Genomic DNA, 21,622 nt, shown 5'->3' on the forward strand with positions numbered 1-21,622 from the left:
GGAAAGCGTGACGTCAGGAGTGGGGAGCCAGGCAGGACCCTCCTCACTGTCCTTTTTCACTAATACACGGGTGGAATTTTTCAAAACAGCACCAATATCATTATGTTATAATGCTCTTTCTATGCCATATTTGTCTTGCTTCTGCAGCCACCCTCAAATAGTTGGCTTGAAATCTTCATTACTGGCATAGCACATTCCACAAAAATAATCCTTCAGATTGCAGAACACATAGATTCCACTCAGGATCAGGTCTGAATAGTGCTGGTGCAGCATCACTTCAAATTCACAGTTCTGCAGAGCAATCTTTGCTATTTCTGCAATTCCCCTCTCCTCTTTTCCCTCATAAATGGTTGTAAACACCCAAGCTAATCAGTGTGATACTGAAAGGTTATGATGGCCTTTTCAGATATATACTCAATATGAACTACCTCCTTAACATTAGAAACTGTGCCTGATCTTATAAATGTATAAGAGCATCACAATGTTTCCCCTGTTGTTTGGACTGTCTCATTTCAGAAGGCAACATTCTGAACTCTCAAAATGCACAGACCATGCTCACTGTAATTTTTCAAAGACAATGGATTCATCTAATTCATAACTAACCTCTACAGTGTCTGCTGTCTCACACACTGTCACTCTTTAATTCTGTAATTTTTCAAAGACAATGGATTCATCTGATTCATAACTAACCTCTACAGTATCTGCTGTCTCACACACTGTCACTCTTTAATTTTTCATAAAGATTTACTTGAAGGTGGCCAGCTTGTTAAATACCTGAAATATCCTCTAGCTTTAGAAATGCAATGATGATGGCCAGCAGCCATACCACATGCCCTTCAGCACAGGTTATCCACTTGAAGCCAAGCATGTTCAGGCCCGGCTAGTTCTTGGATGGGAGACCAACCAGGAAAAAGTTTGGGTTGCTGCTGGAAGAGGTATTGGTGAGGCCAGCAGGGGGCGCCTACCTTGTGGTCTGAATGTGGATCCCAACATCCCAGTGCAGTGACAGGGACACTGTGCTGTTAAAATGGCACTGTACTTCGGATGAGATGTAAAACAGAAGTCTTGAATATCTGTGGCAATTAAAGATCCCTGGGCATCCTTCATAAAAAGTAGGGTGTACCCCAATGTCCTGGCTAAATTGTCCACCACAGCCTGGTCATACTGGCCACCTAATCATCCCTTGTCTCTGACTGGCTATCTATCTCTCACCTCTTCACCACCTAATAGATAATGTATGGTGGGAGTACTGGCGCAAATTCGCTGCTGTTGCATCATCCAGGTGGATGCTGCACACTAGTGGTGGTTGAAATGCCTCACCATTCACTGTTTAAAATGCTTTGAGTACCTTGAAAAGCACTATATATGTAATGAATTATTATTATTAATGATAGCACAATACTTGATAGTGTGCTTTTTGGCATGTATTTTAATTTGGCTCTAAATCAAGAGACATAAACCTTAAGTGCTAGAAATGTATAAGCTATGCTAGGCTAAAACTGATCTAATCAACCATCATATAATCAAGTGAACAAGGGCAGCTACCATGTACTGAAAAATGAAAGATGAGGTGGCAAGTTGTGTAAAGAATGAGATGTGAAGTGGACAAAGGAAAGTTAGATGAAACTCAAAGAAGAGGTGGTTAGCAAGTGGCTGTTCATAGATAGATAGATAGATAGATAGATAGATAGATAGATAGATAGATACTTTATTTATACTTTATTAATCCCAGGGGGAAATTCACATAGTTACACACAATACTGTCAGCTTCTATTTACTCCTCATGATCCAGTATAAAATACAGTGGAACCTCGGTTTGCGAGCATAATTCGTTCCGGAAACGTGCTTGTAGTCCAAAGCACTCGTATATCAAAGTGAATTTCCCCATAAGAAATAATGGAACCTCAGATGATTTGTTCCACAACCCAAAACTATTCATATAAAAATGATTAATATAAAATATAAAGTAAAAATACATAAAACAAATTAACTTGCACTTTACCTTTGAAAAGAATCATGGCTGGTATGAGTGAGTTTCTAAACTCTTGTGGGATTGCACCCAACGGGACGACACGCGGAAGAGCGTCCCAAAGCAATCGCAGTCTCCCAGCGCTGAAGCAGTTCTCCGTAAAAGCGAATCTGAAAACATTGCGGACATGCTAAAAGCGCCTGCTGTCGATGGGTGATACAAGGAACATTATAAATGTGCAGGGCCCTGCCTGACTGCTGTGTCTGTGTATAAATAACCGCGCTGTTGCTGTTTCAAGCTGAATAAAGCTTGTGTTGCTAAAGTACTGAGACTCAGCTTTGTGTTTTAGGGTGCAAGACGGGGACTCGCACGTCACAACACACACGTGCGCGCGAACACACACACACACACAAGCGCGCGCAAGCACACATACACATACACACACACACGAGCGCGCGCGAGCACACATACACATACACACACACACACAAGCGCGTGCGCACACAGTCACAATGCTAATGCTGTAGTAAACACTATATGCTCGTACGGATGTTGACTATATGAGTGAGGCATGCCGACTCAGACGGAGAATAGGAGACGATTGCCCACAATCCCGCAGTGAGAGAGAGAGAAGAACCATCAGCTCAGTTGTGATCACATGACGCTCAGCAGACAAACTACTCGTACTGCAAGACCTCGCTCGTTTATCAAGTGAAAATTTATTAAAAATTTTTGCTTGTCTTGCAAAACACTCGTAAACCAAGTTACTCGCAAACCGAGGTTCCACTGTACATACAAATTCAGGCTAGATTGGATTGTCGACCAGGCTTGTATAGATATAATTCAAAAGAACAGAGTTGTGGGTCTTGGTGTCCCCTTGGAGGTCAGACCACAGTGATCCGCTATGCTCTGGTTTGCAAAGCAGCCCACTTCAAGCTCTAGGCACAACACAAGCCACGAGCGACAGCATGCCTTCAGTCAGTGTAAACAATTACATTGCTTAGTAAAAGGGTCCCCCACAGACAGAGCAGAGGAGGTGGACATTGTACATGTTTCACCGTATTATTTATTTTCACCTGCTCTTTTCTGTAAGAGGCTTAAAACAAGGACTTAATTTTATGGGCCACATAAATGTGCAGACTGTAAATGCCAATTGTTGAGCTTAAACCCTCCAAAACTTTACAAAGGGACAGTACAAGATTACAGATCAAAGTGTTACATACAAATCTGATTTGAAGTTTCCACTTTTACAAGATGTGCTATAGGGTGAAATTATATTTAAACCACAAATTCCCAATATTCCTACTAATTACCTCTTCAAATTCAAAAGAATACAGTTTCCTCTAAAATTTTGTTCACTAGGTTCCAGTGAAGGGTACTGTTAATGCTATTGGGTAAAAAGACATTTAAACAATTGTGTGCTTCCAACCTTGTGGCAACAGTTCGTGGAAGGCCCTTTTCTGTTTCAGCATGACTGTTACTGTGCATAAAGCCAGGCCCATAAAGTCATGGTTTGATTGCCTTGGTATGGAGAAACTCGAGTGGCTTGCACAAAGCCTTGACCTCGATCCTACTGAACAACTTTGGGATGAATTGGAACGCTGATTGCAAGTCAAATCTTCTCACTCAACATCAGTACCTGAACCCACAAATGCTGTTTCGCTAAATAGGAACAAATTCATTTAGCAACAATTCCAAAATCTTGTGGGAAAACCCTAGAAGAGTGGAGGCTATTATAGCTGTATACTTGGGTCCAATGACATATTAAATGCCCACCTCATATAGGTGTGATGGCCAGGTGTCAAAAACTTTGTACTCTGAGTGTGTGTGTGTATGTGTGTGGGTGTGTATAAATAATACATACACACACAAACCCAGATATACATGTAAATATTATACTCACATTTGGAAACTCAATGTGACATCAAACACCTTACAAAATAAAGAAGTGATAAAAATCAGCTGTAATAAGGAGTACAGCTCACTATAATTTCCAATTTCAACCTACAGATGTTCATATATGTCAACAATAATTCAAGCTGTAAAAAAAACCTTTTGTTCTTGAAACATTTATATTGTTTTATGTTTTACTAACCTGACACTTAATGGCGATTCCACAGAAAGTCCAAGAAGAGCACAAGCATCTCTTGTAAAAATGGTGCAAATATCAGACCAATTAGTATTTTCAAGTAAGTGGCGATATGGTGAATTCTCAATGCCAATACGCAAATAAACTAGACTACCCATTAGAATTTGGATATCTATAGGAAGAGGAAAAAACACACACTGTAAAAGATGTAACATAAATAAATGACTGATAAAGTTGTGGTTATTTTGATTTGAAATATGTTGAAGTTGCATTGTCAAAGAAAATCAATTTTAATTTTGACTTATGAAAACAAAAATGTTAAATGTAGCTGCATTTATGCGACACCCTAATAAAATACAGACATATTTACATATAATCAGTCTGTGGATTCTATTGCCATTAGAGGCATATAAAAGCACATATTTGAAAGCTGGAATGAAACATTATAAAAATACGCAGTCTCCACAAAGATGGAATTTCTGCCCTGATCCGAAACTAGGATACATCTTCTATGATGAATGTAGCTATTCTCTTGTGATTGTGTTTCACACTAAACAAAGATTACAAAATAAATTTCTTGTATCCTAAATTATCATTATACATTTTGTAGGAGTATAAAAAATGCACAGTTGAAAGAACAAACAAAAGTTTTTCAGACCTCACCTCTTTGATGCTGAGTAGCAAAGGGCTGGAAATGACGTGCATACTGAAGTGCCTCTGCCTGATTCTTCATTCCTCCACTGAGAAGACTGATGAAGTAGAGACGATGAAGTCTAAATTCTAAAGTGCTGTTGTGGTCCAAAAGTCTCTGCCTGTTTGTAATAGCCCACCTGAAAACAAAAAGGAAACATAAGATATTTGAAATCAAAGGCACTTTTTCCCCCCTTCATTTAATTTATATATTTTTTTCTTTTTCTTACTCTAATGCTGGGTGGAGATCCCTCATTTTTAGGGCTTCTAAAATTCGATTTAGTTCTAAGAAGGGCTGCTTCATGCTTATATCAATTGCTACTCCAGACTCCTAGAATACAAAACAGGTGGACCACACAAAATTAAAACAGCAAAAATGCACAAACTGTATCTTAAAGCAAATTTGGTTATTACATAAAGAAGAGCATGTATAAATAAACATGCAATAAACATGCAATGAGAGTGACATCCTAAAGTTGTACTTCAAATGTTGTGTAAAAGGGCAGCTTAAGCTGTTCAAACATATTTAAGAAAATTTATAACATCTTCTGATTTTTGTCCATATAATTTTTCAGATATTTAAATATTCTATTTGATCAATGGAAAAATATGTATGTCTTGTGATTCTGCCTGCAGAGTGAATGTGTATGTGGATGAATACAAAATGCAAATATATAAGGGAATTTAATGTTTAATTAAATGGGATAAGTAAGAAGTAGAGGTGAAGTAAAAACCAGACAGCACTTGTACAGGACTGGTACATAAAAAATAATCATAGGTACATTTGTCTTTCCAAGATAATTAATAATTGTAATATGTTAACTACTGACTCTCTGTAACTCTCAGTAGACCATCTTCTTATCTGTTCCTGTTTCTGCCAACTGTTAAATGAAAAAGTGTTTTAAAAATGCAAGTGCTATGTTTTCCCCTACTTTATTGAGCAAGAGCAAAAATTAAGAATTTAATTAAAGATAGCATTAATTAAAAATCAATACTGGTTCAATTAAGAAACAGGTTGAAACAAATCTAACTACTAAAATGTTTCCTTCTAAGCAAAACTTTAGCATATAAAACAATCTGTAATCAACCAACCTTACACAAGTCCTCTGCAACATTCAGCATGCCTTGCCTGTACAAGTGCTCCACGATGGTTTCACTTAAATATTTCTGACGTTCTTGCAGTTCCCACACATTGTCTGCCACCACAGCACTTATTTCTGCATCAAAATTCTGTAACAGATTAAGCATCCATAAGGATTAATCAAACAATTAAATAATGCAAATTTTTAAAATATACAGTACAATGTCAGTAAACAAGAAGACACTAAATATTGTTGCATTTTACTTTCTTGCTATACAGTATGTATATTTTAAGAATTTAGAAACAATGCTGTACATGTCCATTAGTGTGCACTCAAAGTCGGTAGGGTGCTGTAATCTTATAGATTTTGAACTTTAAATTGATAAGGTTGCTAGTTCAATTGTCACCACTGACTCCCCTTATAACTGTTAATTACTATTAATTATCATAACTGCTTGTGCTATACTTGTAAAAATATGAGAAAGTTGTGCTATTGATTGATGGTTTAAAATAATGTTTTTTTCCATTTTCATTTTTCTGTTTAATTGTAAAAATACACTCAATGAGCAAACTAATCCATGCAATTATTTAATCAGCCAATCATGCAAAAAATCATGCTGTTACAGTTCAGGAGCTTCAGTTAATGTTTACATCAAACACCAGAACAGGGAAAAATGTGATCTCGCGGATTGTTGGTGCCAGACACACTGATTTGAGTATTTCTCAAATTGCTGATCTTCAGGGATTTAGAGTTTAATCAAAATGGTGTGAAAAACAAAAGCCAGCGAGTGTCAGTTCTGTGTACCATGTGCATCCATTCAAGATCACAATCTACCTATCTTCTCATGGCTACTTCCAGCACAATAATACACCATGTCACAAAGCTAAAGGTTGCCTGAAATTGCTTTCATGAACATGACAATAAGTTCTGTGTTCTTCAGTGGCGTTCCCAGTCACCAGATCTGAAACCAGTAAAGCACCTTTGGGGTGTGGCAGAATTGGAGATTCGTAGCATGAATGTTTAGGTGACAAACTTGCAGAAATTTTGTGATGCAATCATATCAACATGGGCCAGGACTGAACAGCATGTTTACAACAACTTGTGGAATCCATGCCAAGAAGAATTGAGGCTGTTCTGAGAACAAAAGGAGGCCCCATCCAGTACAGTGATTCTAATAATTTGCTCAATGAGTGTATATTTATATGAAAACACAAAAACAAAAAAACAGAACTTGTTTTTAACTCCCCATTGCTTTGAAAATATTGGCTAATAATATTTTCATATGACACAACTGATTGAAACCCTTATTGTCTTTCATTCATTTGTCTTTATAACATTAACATTTTACACTATGCCTGCTTTTTCAAAGGCAGACATATCTTAAAAAAGTCAACAATTCCTCAAAGATTCTCACATCCCTGCAGACCTCGGAATTCAAAGCTTTTTGAGGAATAAAACTATACAACAAATGTAGCAGTCTTATGTCCCTGAACTAGTACTAAATTTATGTAAAAAAATGTGAATTTCCCCTTGGGATTAATAAATTATCTATCTATCTATTTATCTATCTAAATGACAACGTCTTTGTGAATGTCTTCACAAATAACTTCAAATATTTCCATTTTATGCAGAAGAAAACACATTCTCATCTTTTTTTTCCCCATTCTACCACATTTTTCAAGGAAACTTTATTTCATCCTCCTCTCTGTCCTTCTGGACTGATTTGTTTAATAAAATATGCATATATTGGCATAAGCTATCATACTGTTACAAATACAAGGAACACCGACAAATGTGTGTTGATAAATGGCAGCAGACAAAACTACACAATGACAAATATACACAGCTATTGGGGTGCTCTTACCATCTTCAGCAGTTGCTATGGAGAGAGGTGCAGGCATTTCATTTAGTGGTCACTTATAAAAATATTGAATACCTTGCAAGTTACAATGTTATTAGCTTTAATTTTTGTGTTCTGTGTCTGCTGCTTCTGAAGAAATTTAAAATGTAAAACATGTTATATTGTGAAACGTGAATGGAAAAGGAAAAAATGGAAATGTGACTTAAGATGAATAGCAAAGATCTGCAAATGTTAAAATTCAGTATGTAGTACATTTTTAATGTAAGATAATGTATCAAACAGTAGTTAAAAGAACTGGAAACATGAAATATAAGTATTGTTTTGCATATTTATGAATTTAACAATAACTTATTTTTATTTTTGTGTACTAACTAGTTTAAGGATTAGTACATAATAAAAGAAGAGATAACTCACCCTATCAATGGCTTTTCCTACTTTAGACACACTCCCATGAATGTCTTTGTGACTTGATGCCAGTCTCTGTAGCGATTCTTTAATATTCTTACAGCACTGAGACATTGAGGAGTATACAATACCTGTCAAATCACCATCTTTTAGGCCTGCAGAACACAGAAAAACTGCCCATCAGTAAGTAAAAGGCAAAATTACCTATAAAATATATGCAAGCATAAGTTAGTATGATTGTCTTTTTAAACAAATATATTAATAGGATATCCAATAACTCAGAAAGACTATAAAGAGAAAAATATCTACAAAGGGCCACTAAACCAATTAATGAAAAAGCATGTTAATGTAAAATTGCTTGTTTCTCCTTTTTTACATTTTTTTTTTTTACTTTTTGCAATTTAAAAACTCTGAAGAATGTGACATCTAAAAACATTTGTCTAGTTTTGTGGCTTGTTCATTCATCTCAACTGTTTGATGTTACACTTTAAAATCCTCATCTAAAATAAGTCAGTCATTTTCCCATAATGTACTTTGGACTTTTCCACATTGTGCTGAAATTATTCTTTGTGGCTTGTTTCAATGATTTCCAGACTGACAGGACTGTTTTAAATTTTCAATTCTGCTTAGTTATGTAACAACACTAACGTGCACAGAAATTAATACAACTCTGCCTCGCAGTAAGGAGACCTGGGTTCGCTTCCCAGGTCCTCCCGGCGTGGAATTTACATGTTCTACCCGTGTCTGCGTGGGTTTCCTCCGGGTGCTCCGGTTTCCTCCCACACTCCAAAGACATGCAGCTTAGGTGCATTGGCGATCCTAAATTGTCCCAAGTGTGTGCTTGGTGTGTGTGTGTGTGTCCTGTGGTGGGCTGGCGCCCTGCCCAGGATTTGTTCCTGCCTTGCGCCCTGTGCTGGCTGGGATTGGCTCCAGCAGATCCCTGTGACCCTGTGTTAGGATATAGCAGGTTGGAAGATGACTGACTGACAATTTATAATTTTTTTAACACAAAAACAATGAATAAAGTAGTCCAAAATTTCTTGATGATCTAGACATGAGAACCAGTTTTTATTTTTATATTTGGGAACAGTGGAATTGTCATGCAATACTCCAGTTCTCAGAGAACAGCGTGTAAGATAACTTTGTAAAGCTTTTTGATTTCAAGGTATTTATAAAGATGCCAAATTTATGTACATTTACAGTCCTCTACACACAAGATTGTTTACAAAGTATAAAAGGAAGTTGACATTTATGGCAAAAAGACTAAAATACAAATTTATAGAAATTAAGATGTAAATTCTGCATGTGTACTTTTGACATCTGTAAATGACAAAGACAGTCAGTGGCACCGAGTTTATCCAATGTGGCTAGATTTGTGTAGTGCAAATATCAGGGACCAGAGGTAGATTCCTGTCCCAGTCACTGACTGTGTGGAATCTGCATATTCATTTCCCTTAAGAGCCAATAATAAATTGTTTTTCAAGAGTTTTTTTTTTTTTTTGCCATTTCCAAATCTGCAAAAATAAGTTACAGGATTTGTACATATTACAAGAAGGGATAACTCACCCTCTCAATGGCTCTTCCTATTTTAGACACACTCCCATGGATGTCATTGTGCCTTGATGCCAGTGTCTGCAGCACATCTTCAATATTTGTATGGCACTGAGACATTGAGGAGTATAGAATATTATTTCTCAGGTAAGCTAATGTAACTGACATTTCTGAAACAGCCCAGTATGTTGCTCAGTATGCCCCACAAACATGGCATGTTTTCCTAATTTAGGTCCGCTAATAGCTAGGATAGGATCTTGTTCTTTTGAGTTATATAGATTCTGAAGATGGAGGAAGTTATTTATAAGAAAGAAAAAAAAAGGAAATATCAAAACTACAGACCACATTTTGTTTATGGCAACTTAAAAAACTTTATGGCTTGCAGGGATATATGGATTTACAGATGTCAAAAGTTTCCTTTACACTGCATAATTAATGTTGATTAATGTAAGTTAATTACTTAAATCTGGTCACATTGCACCCGTTTATCAGAATCCCATTTACACATTTGCTTTTAACAACAAAAAGAAGGTGGGTTGACCCTCTACCTGAGCTGGCCAAATGTCTTCTCACTTCAGAGACATAACGAAGTAGCTCATCTAGGCTTTCTTCTGAGAGGTGGCCATACATTACAAATCTGTAAAGCACTTTATCCAGCTCTCTCTCTACACAGGCACACTGCTCCATTGCTCTTTAAAAATCAGAGAAAGAAGACAAAGATCAATCATGTTTTAACATTTGAATAAAAGCATGAAACATTTTTGCTGAGTTTAAAGTACATTTGAATTGTATTAATATAAATTTAAAATATACAGTTTTGAAAGAAGAAAACAGTATTCACTCTCAATTTATCATTTTCAAAACCTGATGACTAGAAGCATTTTGGAATCAACCATACCAATGTAATGTGTGTCGCACTTTATCAGCAGTATTATCAGTTGGCACATAACATTTTTTTAATAGACATAGTTAATCTTAATAGTAAAAAGCCCACATAATGCTGACTATTTAAATTGGATTCTGAGTTTACTGTCTTTTGCTTTCCCGACAGTAATGAATTCTGCCTTAAATATCCCTTTAATTTCTGTCTTTCACTGTGTGAACGTTTAAACACAGGAAAAAATGTGTTAACCCAAATATTTTTTAATTCAAATCAAAAAGGAACTAACCTGCCCAATATGTTCCCCATCTTTATTTATCTTGCACACAAATAAAAAATTGAACAATTATTTAGAAGTATTTTGAATATTATACTGTATTAGATTTTGGGCTTTAAATACAAGTGCAGCAATGTAACCTGTTTCCCGGGCCAAAGTCACACCTTGACACAGGATATCGGACAGAATCAGAATCAAGTTTATTCGCCAAGCACAAACATATACAAGGAATTTTACTCGATACATAAGGTGCATACATAAAGACAAACAAACACGGCTATGCCATACCAATCCAAAATATGACATGAATAGTATAAAATAACCACCTTTATAAAAGGATAAGCGCCTGTGTGTCCATCCAGTTGCTATGTCTCTGTCATTCCAAAAGATGGTGCATCACAAACATTTTTAGTAATTAAAATGCATTGCATTTGTCATTCCAATAGATGGTGCATCACATTAACATTGCTTTTTATGAATCACAAGCCAAATAGCATATAAAAGACACATATATTTCATGGTGCTCTGCAAACATTAATGCTGAGGTCTGTGCTGATTATTTAAATTTTAACCTGTCTTCGACCAGCAGCCTAGCTAAGAAGACAACAAAACAATAAAAACAATGAATAGTGTATACAATCAAATGGAATGAACATAAAATGAAATGCATCTTAACTTCTCATTTGTATTATTTTATCTAAATGCAGCAAGGCTTTTAAGAATTGACATGTTCTGTCCTAGTTGACTAGTCTTTAAACACTGTTAAACTGATGCCCAAAATTTTGCTAGTCTCCTCTAACTTACTTTTTTAAAAATTAATTTTATGTATTTGAAAATATGTCACAGAGTGGTACAGTGACTAGCCTTTCTGTCCTATGGATTCTGTGAGTTGGTCTCAGTTCTATCTATAGCTATTGTCTGCCTGAAGTTTGCTTGCTCTCTTTAATCTTTATTAATGTGGCTTGAGATATGCTGGATTCTTCCCACATCCCAAGGAGGTGCTTTTTATTTTTTTGTAAATTGCTACAAAGTAAGTGTGTGAATGAATACATAGGAATGGTCTGGTGTCCTGTCAGTAGTGCTTGGAAAGGCTTTTGCTCCCTTTTATGCTGTATTAAATCAATCTCTATTTTATATAGTAGAACAAGTCAAAGCATTATATTACAAAGTACAAACATTTAACACCAGTAGTTTTAATAGATGATAAAGTCACAAGACAGAAATTCACCTTTATAGAAGTACATGAATGGTAAAATCAAGCAAATTAACACAACAGTATATTCAAAATATGGTTAAGGCTAGTATGGAAAATGTGGCTGTATAAAATTAATGTTTAACAAAATATCTGTACAACTCATTCTCCTCAATTTCCAGATATTTCTTGGCAGATATAATGTAAAATTGTTCAGTGGCTAGGATCCTTCATCTAGACATGCTGACCAGACAGACAAAAGGCAGAAATTGAGGAGGAAAACTTTGATATTCAGAACCCATTCTCTAATGAAATCTCCTGTTTGCACCATCCACTCCATTGCTCAAATATTAGACTCCTTAGCCATCTGTATTTATTAAAAAAAATTCTTGACAAGTGTCATTCTTATTTTGAGTGATCACTGTTGATTTATAACTGACTGCTTATTACTCTTAAATGTTTTAAACAGCAATGATTTGACTCTTACGAGTACATGGAAATTCATAAATATTTCTTTAACAGTGGAATTCATTTTTCAACAGAAATAAACATCCAGCCTAAAAGTTTCTGGCAAAATGGGGAATACCGGCTATTATTGTCAAAGGTGGACTTACTTTTTTCTACAGATGGAAGTGGTGTAGGAGTTCATTTTGTGTTAAATAAATTATTGCAAAGTCTTTTAATCCCCATTCACGTCACCTTTATCTATTGACACTTCAAATGAAGATCAAATCTTGATATGTCCACGTATCTTCATGGGGTGAACTTACTTTTTCACATGACTGTGCTTGTTGGACTGGTTCAGATTACGCCTGTCCTTGTGTGTCTCATGACATAACTTCATGTACTGTCAGGAATTTCATCTCCTTCACTCAGCTTGGCACATTTTCACTGACCTGATCCAGCCACTTCTTTCACCATAGCACCCTCAAAATCTTTCCATTCTTAAACCAATGATGTATGTCACTCATTTTTATAGTTCTTTCTATGGTGGACTGCTGCACTTCACTGCTTGGAGAGATCTTTTTAGCCGCTATACAGCCTCTCCAGCTCACCCAGAATTATTTTGCCTCACTACATTCACATGGCTTCTTTGATCTGCTCTGTCTCTGTTACTTTAGATAGCTGTGAGGAGCCAAACTTACAAGCTCCCAACATGACTACTCTCACTAGCTTTGTCTCCAATTGTTATTCTTTGACCTGCCTACTAATTGTGTTCCTCCTCTCGCCAGAAAAGCTAAAATTAATGCTTATTTTTAAGTAATTGCCCAGCAAGAAAACGGTGGGAATCTGGAACAAACTATTACGTCATACATGAAAGAATTCTGCTGGCTCTGCTTTATTAATGCCTTTGAGATTTCTGGAGGCCATATTATATATATATATATATATAGACAGACAGAGAGAGAGGGAGAGAGAGCCTTCTTTCTTCAAGAATAGACAATTTAAATTCAGTTTGCCTGGCATAGTAAGAGATGGCATTTAGACCAGTAATGCACTTGTTTTTTTGTCTTATAAAAGCAGAACGTTAATATATTTTCAGTAGTATGCTGACCGAACCTGCTCACTGGGCTCTGGATGGAATCTCAGTGAGCAAGTGGTTGCAGGTGTTCACTCCAGCCATTCTCCACACTGGAAGCCAGTTCCTGCTGGTAATAAACAAGTTATTTAATTCTAAGCCTTGTTGGCACTCTCCTCCTGCCTGGTCAAGCATTGCTGATAAACTCTGGTCATGGATCTGCGCACAACGAACCCACATCGGCTAATATTGCACTGTTTAACTCAGGATCTCTTAATGGTAGAACACTGGTACTATCAGAATTCATTACAGACTCAAACCTTGACTTGCTATGCTTAACAGAAATTTGGCAAAAACCAAATGATTTTACATCTACCACAGAGGTGACTCCACCCGGATACATTCACTTCACGGAGCCTCGCAGCTCAAGACAAGGCGGAGGAGTTGCAGTAATTACTAAATCGAAGTTAAACATCAAAAGAATCCCCATTGATGGTCCATTGTCTTTCGAGTGTCTGGCTCTTAAGCTAATAACAAAATCTGGTCCTGTCTCACTTATTGTTGTCTATTGTCCCCTGAAATACAATGCACCTTTTTTATCTGATCTGACTGAATTATTAACCCACTTAAGTTCACTCTCCCCAGAGAGTCATTCTTCTTGGCGATTTCAATATCCATATTGACGTTACTACATGTAAACTGAGAAATGAATTCCTATCCTTACTGGACTGTTTTGACCTGGTGCAGCATGTTGATTTTCCCACCCTCTCTGGTGGTCATATATTGGACCTGATGTGCACATCTGGATTATCTGTCAGCAACACTTACAGCACTGATTTGGGACTCTCTGATCATAAAGCAGTGCTTTTCACTGTCTCATTACCTCTCCCTCCTCTTACCTGTAAACGTCAAATTTCTTTCCGAAACGTTAAAAATATCTGTCCCTCTGTTCTTGCTGGATCCATTTCTGAACTTTTTCTGTCTTCACCTATTCCATCAACAGTAGATAGTCTTGTTGACCACTATAACTCAGCCCTTCATTCAACATTAGATAAAACAGCTCCTTTAAAACATAAGGAGGTTTCCTTTAAGTGTTCTGATCCATGGTATAATTCAGAGCTACGATCTATGAAAGCAACTGGCCGAAGCCTTGAGAGAATGTCACGTAAGACTGGCCTCACTGTTCACATCCAGGCTTTCTCTGACCATCAAAGGGCTTACAGGGATGCACTAACTGCAGCCAAGAACACACATTATGGCCGAATAATAGAAAGTGGCCATGAAAACCCAAGGGTTTTGTTCTCTGTAGTTAATAAATTACTTCAATCTGCATCTGGTCCGATTACCTCCTCTCCTGAAGTCTGTGAAAAATTCCTCCACTTTTTCTGCAATAAAATTAAAGATCTAAATAATTCAACTAACATAAATCCATCATCCATTTATATCCTTCCCTGTCTTCACACTCCATCCATCTCCTTTTCTAAATTTTCACCAGTCACATCGGCATTTGTTAATGACCTGCTTTGTAAGATGAGGCCAACTACTTGTGTACTGGACCCCATCTCCACGACACTTCTTAAATCCTGCCTTCATGCCTTAATCCCGACTGTTACAACAATAATCAATACATCCCTCAACACTGGGTTTGTGCCAGCCACTTTTAAAATCGCTTCTGTAACACCCATGTTAAAAAAGCCTGGTTTTGATGGTGACAATCTTGACAATTATCGGCCTATTTCCCACTTACCTTTTCTGTCAAAAGTTCTTCAGCGTGTTGTAGCCTCCCACCTCACCAATTACTTAATGTCTAATAATTTGATGGAACCCTTTCAGACTGGTTTCAGGGTGCAGCACAGCTGTGAAACTGCTCTTCTTTGGGTAACAGATGATTTCCTTATGGCAGCAGACTCTGGACAAACCAGCATATTAATTCTGTTAGACCTCAGTGCAGCATTTGACACTGTCAGACATGACATTCTACTGTCCAGAATGGAGAACATGCTGGGTATCTCTGCCACTGCCCTCCAATGGTTCAATTCCTATATGACTGATAGGCATATATGACTGATAGGCAAGAGTTTGTTAGTCTTGGCAACAGCAGATCCAGCTCAGCGCCAGTCACACAAGGAGTTCCTCAGGGCTCTGTCCTCGGTCCTCTTCTCTTCTGTATTTATATGCTTCCCCTTGGCCATATTATTCGTAGCTATGCACTGGGTTATCATTTTTATGCAGATGACACTCAACTCTATTTCAATGTCAAAAGTGCAACTTCATCAGAAAATGAGCTCCTTTCCAGTCACTCTTGACGGTGATCTCATCAGACCTTCTTCTGATGCAAGGAATCTTGGTGTCATTTTTGATTCCTCCCTTTCTTATTCTGCCCACATAAACCACATTAAGAAACTTTCTTACTTTCACCTCCGTAACATATCCCGTGTTCGCTCATTCCTCTCCTTTTCTAATGCTGAGAAACTTGTCCATGCTTTTATCACATCCCACATCGATTATTGTAACTCTGTGCTGGCAGGTGCCCCTTCTAATCTTATATCACAGCTCCAGTTGATTCAAAACTCTGCTGCAAGAGTCCTTACACGAACCAGCAACAGTGAGCACATCACACCCATCCTGCTTCGCCTTCATTGGCTCCCTGTGTCTTACAGGATTGAATATAAAATTCTATTAATAACCTACAAAGCTTTAAATGGCCTTGCACCGGACTACATCAATGACCTTCTCCATCACTATGCTCCTGTTCGCCTACTAAGGTCCTCTGATTCTGGTAATCTTGTTGTGCCTCACACTAACCTGCACTCTGTGGGTGACAGGGCCTTCAGCTCCACAGCACCCAGACTTTGGAATGACATCCCAAAATTAATTACATCAGCTGACTCCATTCATTCATTTAATAAACAACTTAAAACCCATCTCTGTCCAGGTGCTCAGGATAATTTGTGTGTCTGTTATATCACAAATGAGGTTATTTGTTAGGTTTTTCTTTTAGTATTGAATTTAGTATTTTACTCTGGTTTATTGTCCTTTATTCTATTTAATGCTTTGTTATCTGTTTCATTGTTCTATTCAGGAAAACATTTGTATCCAATGTTACATATACCCTGCTGTTTTTTTTTTTTCTAAGACTCTGTGAAGCACCTTCAGCATGGGAAAGGCACTATATAAATAAAATGTATTATTATTATTATTATATTGTATATTTTGATTTTCTAAAGATCTCATGGGTCCTTAGCCTTCTTGCAATAGCTCTACCATGCGGTCCGGTTATCATTTAGTCAATATCTGGATTAGAAGCAAATTACTGCTGCTAATGCAAAAATTTTTCAAGCTTAATTTTAGTTCACATACTAAGATTCATAACCCACCATTGCTTTTTAACTCTTAACCGACACATTCAGTTTTAATAGGATCCTGTTTGTTGAAACTTAAAAAAAGGTTTGTCCACTTTGCCCCTATGACGTGTGTCCATCATAAAATGACATTTTCATTGACGCTCTTAGAAAGAAAACAACATTTGTAAAAACCAAGAACTGCTAATCTGCTTTGGTCCATGAAATACCTTTATGACATCCTTAGAAAAACAACATTTACAGTATAAGAAATTCTAGAAAAGGCTGGAGGACAACAATAACAAGCCATAGAATTACAGTGGATTTAGAAAGTATATCACATTGACACAAGTATTCAGACTCTTTCATTTTAACACTTGAAATTTGTCGGAGGTGCATCCCATTCTATTGCTTATTAATGAGATATTTCTATAACGTCTTTGGAGACCAGCTAGGGTTAATTAAATTAATTGGACATGATCAGGAAAAGATGCATACCTGCCTGTATTGTGAACTATGGGGCCTTCTATTTATCAAAGCAAAAACCAAGCCATGAGGTTCAAAGTAATTGCCTTCATAGCTTAGAGTTAGGACTGTGTTGAAGCGCAAATCTGGGGAAGGCTACAAAAACATTACTATAACACTGAAATTCACAAAAGCACAGTGGCCACCACAATTCTTAAATGGAATAATTTTGGATCATCCATGACTCTTCCTAAAACTGGTCATCTAGCCAAACTGAGCAATTGGGAGAGAAAGGCAATGGTAGGTGACCAAGAACTTGATGGTCACTGTGGCTGAGCTCCAAAGAATCTGTGTGGAGATGGAAGAAACCTCCAGAAGGACTATCACTACTGCAATAATTCACCAATCTGGTATTTATGTCAGACTGGCCAGACAAAAACCTCTCCTCAGTAAAAGACAAAATGAAATCTGCTTGGAGTTTGCGGAAAGGCATCTAAAGGACTCTCTGACTATGAGAAACACAAATTCTCTGGTCTGATGAAACCAAGATTAGCATCACATCTGGAGGAAAACTACTGAAGCTCATCACCTGTTCAACACCATTCCAGTGGTGAAGTAAGGTGGTGGCAGCATCATGTTGTGGGGTTGTTTTTCAGTGGCAGGGGCTGGGAGACTAGACAGGGTTGAAGCAAATCTGAAAGGAGCAAAGTACAGAGAAATACTTAATGAAGACCTGCTCCAGAGCACTCTAAGATCTCAGACTGGGGTGAAGGTTCACCTTCCAACAGGACAATGAGGGACAACTCTGAGAATGTCCTTGAGTGGCCCAGCAAGAGCTTGGATTGGAACCCAACAGAACATCTTCAGAGAGACCTGAAAATAGTGGTCGACCAATGGTCTCCATCCAACCTGACAGAGCTTGAGAGAATCTGCTGAGAAGAATGGCAGAAAATCCCCAATTCCAGGTGTGCAAAACTTGTTACAATTCCAGGCTTCAATCGCTGTCAAAGGTGCCACAACTAAGTACTACGTAAAGGGTCCGAATACTGGTGTCATATTTCAGCTTTTTATTTTTTAGTACATTTGCAAAAAAATTCTAAAATCCTATATTTGCTTTGTCTTTCCAAGGTATTGAGGGAATCTTGATGTGTGAAAAAAATCCATTTAAATTATTTTAGCACATGGTTGCAACATGCCACAATGTTAAAGTGAAGGTGACTGAATACTTTCTCAATCCACTGTAAATAATTTGTTCATTACCAGCAGAAATGGACTCGTATTGTGGAGACTGCTTAGAAACCTGCAAGCACTGCAGCCCCCTAGGACTGAGATTAGACACCCCATTTCTAGTGTATTTCAAAGTCGTAGTGTAAAGTCCTTTTACTTTTTATTAATTTTTAATATCCAGCCGGTGTTTTTATTTACCTTCTAAAATGTTTCTACAAAGTGCACGTTTTTAACTTTCCATATCTTTATTTTATAAGTTGCCTTGTGTAGTATTAACTGCCAGATAAAAAAAATATATCCAGATAAAAAAAATATATATTATATAATATGAGGTACCCACTCACTGTCAGGTAGCTTGTAACTACTCAACGAGAAAATCAGATAACCATTAAAGCGACATATATAACCTAAAGAAATGCAGCAACTGAAACTGATGCCGTTGAAAATCTCCAGAACAAACTTTCCCAGCCCTGTTTATCAGTTTTACGTCAACGCAGCGACTTCTTACAAAGATGAATGTAAAATTATTTTCCTCAGTTCACATTAAGAGATATAACTCACAACCCAAATGACATTGCATCTAATTTGTTCAACACAGTAATTCACGAGTGTCCTCAACTCTTTCCCAACCATACGCTCCTACTGTAATTGATTTGAAGTGGGGCTGTCATTACAAACAGGAGGCCCCTTACAGGACTTGTCATCTGTTTCTTTTCTGAAACGCCCAATCTTTATGCTATAAACAATAGAAATTCGGCTGCCAAGAATCTCCTACTGAATCCCCAAAGACAATAAAATAACTCCATAAACTGCAATCCCATATGTAGACAGAGGCACCACCGCGAAATTCCTGATTTGCAATAGCAAGAGCACAGTACCCGGCAGTAACCTCAGCAACTGAATCGCAAAAAAAGCTGCCCACCACATATCAATTAAAATAATTAAATGGATATATTGAATCATCAGGAAATTGTCATATTAAACAGTCAGCAATGCAGCTAAATTACACGAATAGTTCGTAGCCAACACAAGCTATTTTCTTTGTAGGAAGTAAAACACAATCGTCTTACATTACTTACCTTGCCGTATATTTTCGCTACAAATCACCTGGCCCTTTAAAACCACTTCCTTAATTAAAAAATAAAAAATATTTAAACACATACGCTGGGCGCTTCCATTAGACGTAGAGTCAATATGTGTGCCTATTTTTTTTATCATGTATTATCGAACATTACATATTCATTCACATATGCGTTTGAATAAAAACTTTATATTAGTTTAAAAGTAGACCGCTAAATTGTGTTAGTACACGCCTGTATTTAAATCGAACGTTTACGGTCCTTGTTTGGTAACCCCCACCGATATTTTTTTACATTAGTACGTTCCATTGAGATCGCGTTATGACATTTTGGAATATACCAACTCTTCACGAGTGGGGGGAATGGTGGAAAAATAGCATTACAAAAATAAACAAATATTGACTTATGGAAAGACAAAGAATTATAAAATAAATCCGTTGTAAATACTGGTATCTTTCTTAAACTACTATCCTCACCGAGCTTTAAATATAATGAAAGCATATATTGTCTGTTTAAGTTACACCCGTTCTAAAGGTACCGTTTACTATACTTTTGTAGGGAAATCGGGTGAAAGGTGACACCAAAGGAATCCGCATAAGTTTACATGGTGTGGTATCAGGGTCTGTGCAGTTTAGGTAATGTACATTAACCACCGCGAAACAATTTATAGAAACAGGTAAAACACAAAGTAAGATTCTTTAAAATTTAATTATAATTTATGTAAATAAGCTTATTTCTTTTTTAATCATTGTTTTAATTAATAAATAATTTAATATAAAGATGACAATAAACATATATACCGCACAAGAAGTGTTGCCTGCTTCACCCGGGAAATATTCTAAAACGGCGGGTCTCTGTTATAGTGGCGTCGAGTACAGTAATCGGATGTATCAGAAATATATATATATATATCTGACAGATTGTCAGGAGATTGGGAATTTTAAAAAACCCTGTGGATCTCTAGTTACCTCTGTCTCTCTCTCTCTCTCTCTCTCTCTCTCTGTATATATATACACACACACACACACATTTTTCCACACCAAGGGCCAATTACTATTTCACTACAGCTCCCTAGTCTCGACCATGGTAAATACAATTGCCCATCAGTAAAACATTCATGTAGATCAGTTTGTGGTTTTCCCAGCAAATGACTTTGATTTCTGTTGATTGTCATTGGACAACACAATTTTATCAGTTTTTGATTTTATCTGGTTTTTAAATGTATCTGTCTTTAATTGAAATAGTTAATTAGTATAGATAATAGACATTTCAGGTATAAGTATAATTTATACCGTAGCAAATCCTTTAAAAATTGTAGCTTCAATCACTGGCTTCAATGAGAGGGCCGATTCCGAGACTTTAGCCCTTTTTTCAGAGCTCCATCCCCTGATTTTTGAGTTCTCCCCAACCCATCCAATGGACTGTTTCCAGTCTGTAATCTTCAAGAGCTTAACCCTTCCTCCTCCTGTTTTGCATACTTAAATGCATGGCCAACTTTGCAAAAACTCCACAGGGGAGCCCACCCCGAAACATTTCCATGTAACACGAATGTTGAAATGACGGTATTACTAGAGAGGGAAGATAAACCCTATAAGTACAGAAGCTAGGCACACCCCTGGCTTCAAACAGATTTGAGTGTAACGCTTTGAACTGTAATCTTTTACAATTAAAACCAAACAGAAAAAGGACAATTCAGAGAAAGTGGGGACCAAAGATTGAAACCAATAAGAACTGAAATAAATAGGCTGACCAAAAGGCCCTTTTTTCTGAGTCAGTCCTGTTTTTATGAATCACGCTATTTATCTGGTCCTGTAATTTGCCAAAATCTCCCATTTCCCCCATTTTGTCTTGTTTTTAGATAGCCGAAACGTGAAGGGAGTTTTAATGTACATTTTTACAAGGTCCACTAAGCTCCATACAACCCCCCCCCCCCTTTCAAATTCATGTACATTTTTATAAGGTGCAAGAAACTCTGTATGCCAACACAACACACAC

General features: G+C 37.1%; 1 protein-coding gene across 3 annotated transcripts in view; it reads right to left on the reverse strand.

The window, feature by feature from the left end:
• rmnd5b (required for meiotic nuclear division 5 homolog B) overlaps positions 1 to 19,892 on the reverse strand; it is a 33,961-nt gene extending 14,069 nt beyond the window's left edge. Inside the window, exons 1-7 of one of the 3 annotated variants that reach the window (XM_051933845.1) lie at positions 19,860 to 19,892; positions 10,196 to 10,336; positions 8,106 to 8,251; positions 5,841 to 5,978; positions 4,979 to 5,079; positions 4,722 to 4,888; positions 4,065 to 4,230 (exon numbers count right to left, since the gene is read on the reverse strand). In XM_051933845.1, coding sequence (XP_051789805.1) covers positions 4,065 to 4,230; positions 4,722 to 4,888; positions 4,979 to 5,079; positions 5,841 to 5,978; positions 8,106 to 8,251; positions 10,196 to 10,334 — 857 coding nt within the window. In that variant the 5' untranslated portion in view covers positions 10,335 to 10,336; positions 19,860 to 19,892. Of the gene's footprint in view, positions 1 to 4,064; positions 4,231 to 4,721; positions 4,889 to 4,978; positions 5,080 to 5,840; positions 5,979 to 8,105; positions 8,252 to 10,195; positions 10,339 to 19,627; positions 19,831 to 19,859 lie in introns of those variants that run through there. The other 2 variants (XM_028812896.2, XM_028812895.2) reach the window with 2 other exon arrangements.
• Positions 19,893 to 21,622: the final 1,730 nt, after the last annotated feature.

The sequence above is a fragment of the Erpetoichthys calabaricus genome, chromosome 11 (genome assembly GCF_900747795.2).
Source record: "Erpetoichthys calabaricus chromosome 11, fErpCal1.3, whole genome shotgun sequence".
Classification (NCBI taxonomy): Eukaryota; Metazoa; Chordata; class Cladistia; order Polypteriformes; family Polypteridae; genus Erpetoichthys; species Erpetoichthys calabaricus.